General features: G+C 42.3%; 1 protein-coding gene across 1 annotated transcript in view; it reads right to left on the bottom strand.

The window, feature by feature from the left end:
- The window catches only part of ZC2HC1A (zinc finger C2HC-type containing 1A), a 30736-nt gene extending 19660 nt beyond the window's left edge, over nucleotides 1-11076 (bottom strand). Inside the window, exon 1 of the mRNA XM_053395790.1 lies at nucleotides 10925-11076. Coding sequence (XP_053251765.1) covers nucleotides 10925-10940 — 16 coding nt within the window. The 5' untranslated portion in view covers nucleotides 10941-11076. The remainder of the gene's footprint in view (nucleotides 1-10924) is intronic.
- Between the last annotated feature and the right edge of the window lie 251 nt (nucleotides 11077-11327).

Consider the following 11327-nt stretch of genomic DNA (forward strand, 5'->3'; position numbering starts at 1 on the left):
TGTACTTCAACTGAGCAACAGAAAGAGAAAAGTCATTCTCTTTTAAAATGCACAAGAAACAATTATTGTCTTGTTTTTCTCATTAAGTTCATATATGAATTGACTTTTTAAAAAGTAGGTTTTTAAAATACAAATAAAAGCCACAGGGTATCCTCCCCATGGAAACTGTTTCAATCAATCAATCAATCATTTTATTTGTATGCTGCTTTTCCAAAGCCCAAACCATGCTCAAAGTGGCTCACAACATACGGTGGTACCTTGGTTAAGAACTTAATTTTTTCTGGAGGTCGGTTCTTAACCTGAAACTGTTCTTAACCTGAAGCACCACTTTAGCTAATGGGGCCTCCTGCTGCCGCCGCGCCGCTGCTACATCATTTCTGTTCTCATCCTGAAGCAAAGTTCTTAACTTGAGGTACGGAGCCTGTAACCTGAACTGTCTGTAACCTGAAGCCTATGTAACCTGAGGTACCACTGTACATAAAACTACAGGCGCAACGAAGTAGCCATAAACAATAAACAAACACTGAAAAGTACACAACCAAATTGAACAATTTTCACATAAGATACAATTGTAAGATACAACAAATTAACAGCAACAACAGCAACAACCTCCACCCAACAAAACATGCTAAATAATGCCACAGCCCAATAGTCTGTTCACCAGACTCAGCTTTTGTAGCTGGAGTCAGTCAAGGCCCTGCCCTCCCAGACCACGTGGGAAAAGGCCTCCAGGACAGGGACAAGGTCTTCTAGGACGCACAGCCAAGATGGTCTAAAGCCCTGGAGAGCTGCTGTCCGTCAGTGTAGCAGATAATACTGAGCTCAGGTGAGCGAGGAAAATTCTTAGGGACGTCTCACACCCTGGCCAGCACTTCTTTAATCTCCTACCTTTGGGCAGGAGATAGTCAGCCTTACCAACAGGTTAAAGAACACTTTTTATCTGTGGGCTGTTGGGCTGCTGAATGGGAAAAAAGAGTGGTGTAATTGACTTCTGACAAGCACACAGAGCGCGAACAAGACTGAGTGTATGGGGGGGGGTTGTTTAATTTCACTGCACACAGGTGGTGTAGTGACAATGAAGATTTTTATTATTATTATTATTATTATTATTATTATTATTATTATTATTTAGAGGGACTAATGGTATGACTCAGTATAAGGCCATGTCCTAAACTGCTAAGACAAACTGACTTCATACAATAACTTTTGTAAGCTTGAATAAGCTTCTTTATTTAAAAAGTATCCTCTGCTGAAGTTAGCTTGATGACACTTTATATTTAAGCCCTTTCCTGGGAGGCACAGGCAACCTGGAACTGCATGCATCCTCCCTCTGCACCCTGCACAGAAGTAAAAGCTGGCTTCAGAGGAGGGAAACCCTCTACTCTGCACCCAGCATGGAATTACAGCACGGTGCTGCAGGAGTCTCTAATATTTTTATTTATTATTTATTATTATTTTTTGCATCTAGTAACTTTTATGAGTGGAGGTTAGGTTTGACTCAGGTTGGCCATACCAGGAAGTCTCACAGGCCTTTATTATCAGATATAATAGCAAAGAAATTCGACTTCACATTCAATCTGCACCAGTGCTGTTAATCCACCTTTGCTTCACATAGCAAAGCACCACTTATCATCATCATATAACTTCCTATATTATAATTCTGATACATTTATTCAAGTGCCATAACTTACACAACCAAAATGATATTAACTACGCACAAGACTGATGCCTCGGGTATGGAAGAATATCTAGCCTTGCAGAAGCAGTGTAACAGTAACAGAGTGTGTCTACAAACAGCTCAACCGATTGTCATGGGTAGCGGATCAATGGCAGCAATCTTGCTACTGCGTGCTCTTGTGAGTCTATACAAGATCAATGAAAGAAAAGATATCACTGGCCCTATTCCCTAACTATCAGTGGTATTTAATTATGCATGTAAGCTTCAAGGCATTTTCTGATATTTGTCTTTGGAACATGAAGCATTCACCTCTCAAAGAAGTCCTGGAAAAGATTATACAAAGAATGACACAAAGATCAGTACTTGGAAGATGGCTTCCTCGTACTGATTTCATGAGTGTTTTTCAATAAATATGCTGCTGACACTTCCTGACTCAGCTATCAGTAATCAAAAATATAATTAATGGGAACTCATCTTTCCTTTGTGTATATAATGAAGGAAACTGTTTTGAATGGATAATAATAAATATTCTATTGCCATTCAATCCTGCATCTTTATTTATCATCTTTACATACCTTTCAGATATATTCATGCAGTGATTTTTTCGGGGGGGGGGGCATAAGGGTACGCATACCCCTAAACATTTTGTGAATCTAATGGGAGAAGAAACTAAAAAAAAATTATTTTTTTTAAGTTTCTTCTCTAGCACAGAGAATCGTCAGTTCCGTTGCTACTCCCAATGGCGGCCTTGTTTCCTGAGTCTCAGACAGAATGAGAGTATACCTAAACATTTTGGGGGGGGGGGAGGGGGAGAAAGCACTGTATTCATGTATATGTCAAGCATGCATACCAATTACAATACAGTATATGGACTGGACTCCAATTCAACACTTCAGAAAAACGCTAGTTAGTGGTTCTGTGTTCCCTGGTGTAGTTTGCTCTGAATGCAGTTGCTGTATGCTAAATAAGTTCAAAAGACAAGGTAAAAATATCTTAAATAAATAAAGACTGGAGATGTAATGTACTAGAAGGCAAAGTTGAAGGTCAGAAACTGAGAAAGCTTTGAATAGATGGTCACTTTAAAAAACCCAGGCCAATTCCATAGCATCCTTAAACGACTGTGACATATAACAAGTACAGTAGTGACCTAGATAGCAAGGAAAACCAGACAGAAAAAAGAAGTACAGTGGTATTGTGACTTTCATAATTATGCAGAATGTATCTTTATTTAACTTTCACAATTGCGACCAGTGTTAAAAAATGAGATATGAAAGCTAGGAGCTAAATGGCACCTTAAATCTAGGTTATGGGCGCAACAATGGAATGTCTAGGCGTGCTTTTTTAATATCAATACAAAGCTGAAAATGAATGAACTGCAGCTAAAATATTATTTTCATTTTTTACATATTCTAGTCCTTCCCCTGCCCAACCCCCTAATATTATTAAAAGGGTGTCTTCTCCAGTCTTCAGAGAGTAGCTGGGAGGCAGAAAAAAGGTCCTCCTTTCCTTCCATTTCACAGTTTTAATCTGAAATCTTAGGTGCAGCACTGTGCCCAGAGCTCAGAAACTGCTCGCGCTAATGAAATTCCCAGTCGCAAAATGCACCTATAACAATTAGAGTTTTGAACACTGGAGCAAAGAGATGCATTTTCTATTGCCCCTGAATAACAATTTGTACTTACTGCAATTTCTTCTTTTACAGAATTATTAAAAATAGAGCTTGGAGGTTTTATTTATAATTAAATAGAACACAAATACAGCCGAATAGATAAAAAACACACGGAAGAAGCCCTGTTCTTTGCACCTGGTTGCATCAAGTGGAGACATCTAGTCTGGACCACATGATACCCTCCATCTGCTCTTGGATTACCACTCCCAGAATGGCCAATGGTTAGGGCTCATGGGAACTGTAGTGCAGGGACTCAGCCATACAGCCGCAAATAAAACATTTTAAGTGTGTTGTAAAGTGCAATACACAAATGTGACACTAGATGGCGATGATAAGCCAAGGCAAATTCAATATATTTTTCAAAATGTTTTTTAAAAAAGCATTTTCACAGCGTTTTTTATATGTGTGTAGATTCCACCCAACAATGCCTAGAGGCCATTGGGTACCATGTTCTTGAAGGAAAGTTGCTTTGTTAATTTTAAAACATAAAATATATTGTGTATAACCTGGTTTGATCACCATTTTGTGCCATAAATTCCTCATATTATTTTTGCTTTCTCACACACTGCAACGACTTATCAGCTACCCTGATAAATCAGTTTTAGTCATCTTACTCCAATGAAAACTCATGTAAATAAAAGGGGGGAGGGACATTGGGGAAACCTATATAGTGGAACCTCAGGTTGCAGACACAATCCGTGACGGAGGCACGTCTGCAACCTGCAGCATTCACATCCTGAAGCGCCGCGTCTGTGATTTGGAGCTTCTGCACACAGCACGATTTAGCACTTCTGCACATGCAGCGAAACCCGGAAGGAACCTGTTCCGGTACTTCTGCGTTTCCCATGGTCCGCAGCCTGAAAATACGTAACCTGAAGCATCCATAACATTAGGTATGACTGTAGAAGACCTTACCACCCAGTGTTTAATTCCCCATGGTTAATTAGTCCATTCTACATAGACATATATTAAAGAACTGGCATTTTTATAAAAAAAAAGTTTGAAGCAATATGCCTAATAAGCTCTTCATACAATCAACACCAAGAATCTGCACAAACCTCATATTAAGATAAGCTTTATATTTCAACATGCATGAATACCCTACAGAGTAGCAGGTCTCTAAGGAGAAAAATAAAATGAGATAAATCATTAAAACAGTAATGATCTATGGCAAAAGTGCTTAACAGATTACTGCAGAAAGCACTAGTCCAATTACCTGCATTTCTTCAACAGGATTAAATTTTCTTCTGTTGTGCTACCATCTTTTTAAGATTAGTTGTATTTCTAGTTATCAAGAGGCCCTGCTTGAGTTTGCAACCTAAGTGTTATCCAGCTGGCAAGTCCCACAAGTTTTTTTAAAACTAAGAAATTTGACACATTCCATAAATAGCCTATTATAATTTCATTCCCAGAAAACTTCAGCATCAAATTTTTAAGGAAAAGTACTTAAGACTGTTCTCTAATCCTAGATTCGCAGACAATGGTCAATAAAGGCTGAAAGAATGAGGAATAGCAGAATCCCTTCTCTAACATTAGCTACTGGTGAATAATTTTCTAGGGCACAATATGAAGCAGAAGATCCATGCTCCATCAGTCAGAGCAGTCAACGCTAGACTAGCCAGAACAATTATATTCATCACTACAGCTTAAGTACTTTGTCTTTTAAAGCACTTACTGGGCCGCCTGCTTCCTGTCCACGCCATCCCATTTTGTCCAATGTTACCAGGTCTCCTTTTCTCATGCCCCAATCTTTCCTATCACGTTTTGGCTGAATAGGCAGCACATGTGTGGTTTGAGTGTTTTAGTTGTCTGAATATATTTTTAAGCAGCATAACTCTGGCAAAGAAGCTCAACCCCTAAGAGTGCATCACTGCAGCACAGATCATCATGAGTATGAGCAACCAAGTCAAGAAAGAGAATAGGTGGGCATCTGTGAGAAGCCTCTGAGAAACTCATTGTAGAATACTGAGCTGTACTCCTAGAAGATTGTCAAGATACAACTCCTGTATGATGCCCCTTGTAGCTTGCTACTGCCAACTATTACTTGTTGGATTTGCTGCTAGATGTCTTACTATCTACTGCCAGGGTAGTGTTATTACTACTACAGTGGTACCTCGGATTACATACGCTTCAGGTTATGTACACTTCAGGTTACAGACTCTGCTAACCCAGAAATAGTACCTTGGGTTAAGAAATTTGCTTCAGGATGAGAACAGAAATCGTGCAGCGGTGGTGCGGCAGCAGGAGGAGGCCCCATTAGCTAAAGTGGTGCTTCAGGTTAAGAACAGTTTCAGGTTAAGAACGGACCTCCGGAACGAATTAAGTACTTAACCCAAGGTACCACTGTACTGCAGGGTAGCAGCCAATGCTCTGGTGTGACAGAACCATGTGGCTTTACTTTCCAAGTGTTGCCCCTGTCCTTTCTCATGCCCTTCTCTTAACCTGTGTTTAAATGCATTGAGTAGCTGTATGGCGGTTAGTCATGCTGCTGACACTTTTCTGTATAATAATGGTGTGTGGTCTGTATTTAAAACTGACTAGTACAGGTGGCCAGGATAATAATGGAGTGTGAACACATCACTTTACATCAGTGCAACAAAGCATTCTGGGAGCCTGTAATGAAGCCACAATGCTAACATCAGTACGGCCACCTCTCCAATACAGCTCCATGTAAATCTTGCAATAACTTACTTTATTGCAACAGCTACTAGGAACATAAACATAGCTGCCTTATCTTCAATCAGGTCATTGGACCATATAGCTCAGAACTGTTGGCACTGACTAGCAGCAACTATTTGGGGTTTCAAAGAGGAAACATTCCCACCCCTACCTGGATAATGAATTTTGGACTTTCTAAATGCAAAGCAGACACTCTGCAACCCTTTACTGTAGCTGCACACTTCAATCCTCAGTTTTCTGCAACAACCCATTACAGAAACACTAAAAGTATATTGCTACAAAAATGTGCTTATCGACAATGTGAAGCAAAGAACTATTTATGGCTCCCTGTCAGGGGACACCCTTAGCTAAACTTGAGCAATGTGGTTGTGGCAGCAATAAACTGAAGTTTTACATTAACGTTCTTAAAGAGATAGGAATGCAGTGTTTCATTAAATCATGAGTATTTTGACTCATTAAGACGACTCCCCTGATTTACACATATACACATAATACATACATCTTAGCCATGGGAGCAGGAATCATCGAATATAATCAGGCTTTTCTCTCTCTTATGCTGGAGGAAAGGTCTCTTGTTAAGGTAGTGTTGCTGCAAAAGATGCATACATCACCTAAAAGCCAAGACCAGATGACAGAGCGGATCCAGGCACTCTTGGGAGGAAACTGATTTTCTAGATCCATTTCCATTGGGGTTTAGGCCTGGTTTTGACCCAGAAACTGCTTTGGTCACCCTGTATGACCTCTCTGGGAAGACAGGGGAATTGTGCCCCTGTTAATGCTCCTTGACCTCAACCATGACCTTAACCTTCTGGAGTGGCTCTCTGAGTTAGGAGGGGGCGGCACTGCTTTGCAGTGGTTCCAGTCCTACTTGGATGGTCGTTTCTAGAGGGTGATACATGAAACCACTGAGTTTTGGAGTACTTTGTCAGCATTATGCTGATGGCACACTTCTCCTTTACATCTGCAGGTGTAGCAGCAGATCTGCTGGATCATTCTTGCCTCAGTTATGGACCGGAGAGCCAATAAACTGAAGCTCAATCCAGGTTAGACTGAGGCATAGATAGGATGGATGGGAGGTTTCCTGAACACATAACATCTGAGTCTGACTTGCACTGGCTGCCAATTAGTTTGTGGGCCCAATTCAAAGTTCTGGTTTTTACATATAAAGACTTAAAAGGCTCAGGGGTGTAATACCTGAAGGGCCGCCTCTCCCCATATGAATCAACCCAGACCGTGATCATCATCTGAGGCCCTCCTTTGTGTGCCCCCTCTACGAGAGGTGAAGAGGGTTGCTCCCCATTTGTAGAATATTCTCCCCTGGAAAACTCACCCGGCACCATCATTATTTACCTTTAGGCACCAGGCAAAAACTTCCCTCTATAACCAGGCCTTTGGTTTTTAATTATTTGTGGCATTTTCGAAGTGGATAGGATGTTTTTTTAATGTATTTATTTTCCTCTTGGTTTTAATGCATCTATGTGACGTTTATTGTCTGTCTGCTTAGTTGTAAGTGCCTTTGGGTTTCCTGAGCACTATAAAAGAACTGACAAATTTAATAAACAAAAAGAAGAAAGGAAGTATTTTTATTTGGAATCATTGCTTTATTGAATTTTATATTTCAGTAGAATTGAAAGGATGAAAACTCACAATTAACCTACAATATTATTATTTTTTAGCTGAGCGACAGCCCTGAAAAGATGTAGGGTTTTTTTTGAAAATGCCAAAACATTTCCCTTTCTGAAGGGTATGTACACATATGCCTAGAATATGCGAAACAACTAAAATTTCTAATAGTAGCAGTACTTCATTCTTTCACACGAAAGAGAAAACTATCCCCCACTAGAGAGGCCATGGTTTCAATGCCCCTGAAGAGGCTGTGCAACTCTTTTGCCCCCTTTCACCACCCCTAAATCTCAATAGAGGCCACTAGAGTGAAAGTAGGTAATGTAGGAGACTATTAGTTATGCTACTACAAAATGTGCTGTGATTTGCATGGCTTAAGTTATTTGATTTTATCATGTTAGGTCTGCAACTATTGCCTTAGTTGTACGTCTAAACTGTTTTAACTATGGTAATCTGATTAGCTTTTAGTACTGTTGTGTTGGGCTTAGGTAGCAATCCTCTACACAAGAAGCCGGTGTAAATTAAGCTGGTGTAAAGTTACACCAGATCCAAACTCTGTTCAGTCGCAGGGCTGCTGCTGGCAGAGGGAAAAGAAGTCTTTAAAATAGTGTTTGAGTTTACACCATACTTTTTTGCCAGCTTAATTGATGCCAGGTTGCAAGGTCACATGACCAAGCTGAGTGAGTTTAGGATCCAGACCCCACCCCTATGGTCCTGTCTCTGCCATGCCCCGCCCCCATCTCTTTTTCAGGACTTACTTTGACTGAGCCAAGGATGAGGGAGATAAGGCACTAGATCCTAACCTGCTCACCTTGGTGAATCTGGCAGTAGGATGGCTCCCTTAATGTTTTATTGCTAGGGCTGGTTTGTTGGTTCTCAACTAGGAACCACAGATTACCTCAATTACTTCTCTTGTTTTTGTTCCCATGCAGCTATTCTTACTACGAATATTGGTTTTTTAACTGTAAGAACAAAAGAATCACCTGCTGGTTCAGGCCAAAGACCCATATAGCCCAGCACTCTGTCTTCCCATTGGCTAACCAAATGTCTATGGGTTGTTTGCAAGCAGAACCTGCATGCAGCAGTGTCCACACCCTAAATGTCAAATGAAGACCTGCATAAGCCAAGAATTCTGGAACATCTTGTCTTTAACAAGAAGTAGGCATATACAAAAATCCTCCTCTCATGTTTTCAGACATTAAGATGCAGGAGTGCTCCTGCAAGTAGCTTCAAGACAATAACTAGAATCCTTCAGTTTTAATGGGATTTAAGCAGAGGAATGCAGTCCAAGTGGGAAATTGTCCTAAAGGGCTACCATTTTCAATTCTTTACTGAGGTCAGTTCTAGTTCTAGTTATCTGAATGTTTTTTCTTAGTTCTTCTAGTTATCTGAATGTTTTTCTTAGTAAAACATCACCTCCTCTTCTACAATGCATGTAAGTGTGAAAGATTATAAATGTCAGAAAAACATTTCTTCAGTGCAATTGTTAGAATTGTGAAATAAATAAATAAATAAAACAGATGACAAACCGCCCAAAATAATGCTGTCATCACCCTCAGAATGTCAGCTGTCCACAGCAGAAATAAATGAGTATATTGTTGGCAAAATGTGACAAGAATGCTGAGTAGCTAAGTAGAGGGAACTACTATACATGTAACATTTTAAAACAAACGATATATTAAAGGCTTAGGAAAGCAATGAATGCTCAGCTTGCACAGCCAAAACTAGCCATACAAGGTCATTGCTCAGGAATGAGAAAACATGGGCATGCCAAGATAACTCAGCCAAACACTACTTCACCATGGGGGAGATATGCTAAGCCAGCAAAGGACTCATTCCCAGTCTAAAAGGTTTTAGGCCTTTCCGCACAAATGGAACTGAAATCATCTTTCCACGCACCCGGCTTCCCCTCTTGCATTTCCCACTGCTGCAACAGAAATAGAGAACTTTCACTGGGTGCTAGAGTAGATACCTGCATTAAAAATGGTTCTTTCAAGTTTCCTGTGCCAATATCCTCCATGTGATGCGTTCCATGCCACAATCAGTCCCTCCCAATGCTCCTGAAAGCACCCTTCCCTACCTCTCTTATCTTGCATTGATTTTTTTAAAAAAGCATGTAAAGACCTCAACATCCCCTCCTTCAAAGAAACAAGATTCACCAAAACACAGTTATGCAGTAAGGAAGATAACATTGAGAATCTCGGACCTTAAAACTTGTCAGTTTTAGACAGGAAGAGTCATTGTTGCTGTCGCTCTTTTATATTATTACTGTTGTTCAGTGATTTTTTTTCTGGGGGGGACTCACACCCCTAAACGTTTTGTGAATCTAAGTTTGGCCTCACTGAGGGGCAGTGTTTCAAACTGAGTAGGAAAATGAGAGTACCCTTAAACATCTTTGGGGGGAGCACTGCTGTTGTTGTTGCTGCTGCTGTTATTATTATTATTGGCTTCAGCAGCCTGCCAAGCAAATCCCTGAGAACCTAAAGGCAGCCTGCATGGGACTAACCACCCACTGGACCCTTCAAGTCAACCTAGCTTCATTGAGTAACAAGCCCATCCCTGCCTTCCTCCCCGTCTGAGGAGCAAACCTTGCCCAGGACCGGATTTAGGTTTGATGAGGCCCTAAGCTACTGAAGGTAATGGGACCCTTTACATGTCCAGCTGTCCTTTGTCAACAACAAATTGTCGCTGTTTTTGTGTGTTGAATATACAGTATGGTCATTTATGGAGACCCAATAGGTCCACACACAACACAAAACACTGTTGCTGTATGTAGGTTTTATTTTATGTCTTTTTTATCTTCTATTTTGGAAATGTACATCCAGGGTTTTTTTCCCTTAAATTTTTTAGGGGGACCCCGGGGCCCTAAACTATAGCTTGTTTAGCTTATACGTAAATCTGGCACTGGCCTTGCCCCTTGGCGACGAGTTCTGCAAACAGGGAAAGGAAGGGCTGGGCAAGGGAGGAGCAGCAGCAGCAACGCACCAAACGGCCAGGGGGGGGGGAGGCCAGGCGGAGGCGCTTTACGCAGGCGGCTTGCGCCCACCTCCCCGGCCCATTCTCGGGGGTCGGCGAAGGACCTTCTCCCGCCGCCTTCCCGGAGGAGGCCACCATTTCTTGCCTCCCTCCGGCACCTCCCTTCTTCCCAGCTCCGGAGAAACACACAAAGGCTCGGCCCTCCTCTCTCTCTCTCGCGCGCGCGCGCGGCGGCTGCAGCCTTTTCCTCAGCGGAGAAGGCCTCCTCCCCGGGCCTTCTCCTCGCATCCCTCCCTTACCGTCCAGCTCTTCCATGGCGCCGCCGCCCCTTCAAGCTCCAGCTCCCCGCCGCCGCCGCGAGTGTGGCCGCTGCTGTAGCAACCCGGCCGCCTCCCCGGCGTCAGCATCCCCCGCGCCCATTGGCTTCCCGGCGCAAGGAGGGGTGGGGAGGTGGGCGGCGCGGCGCGCGCAGTGCGCATGGGATGGGCCGCCTTTGGAGACGCCCGGGACGCGTTTGGGTTTTCTTCCAAGGTCGCCCGGGTGTGATTTTCACAGCACGGTCCAGCCCGTGGGCGTTTGGGCGGCGACCTCCCGCCACGATTATTTCTCAACGTTTTTCGGTAGCCTGAGGCGTCTCTCTCACACACACAGGAAAAAGAAGAAGTCTTTTTTCCCCACCCCATGTCTTTTGCAGCAGCGTGA

This window comes from Podarcis raffonei, chromosome 7 (assembly GCF_027172205.1).
Source record: "Podarcis raffonei isolate rPodRaf1 chromosome 7, rPodRaf1.pri, whole genome shotgun sequence".
Taxonomy (NCBI): Eukaryota; Metazoa; Chordata; class Lepidosauria; order Squamata; family Lacertidae; genus Podarcis; species Podarcis raffonei.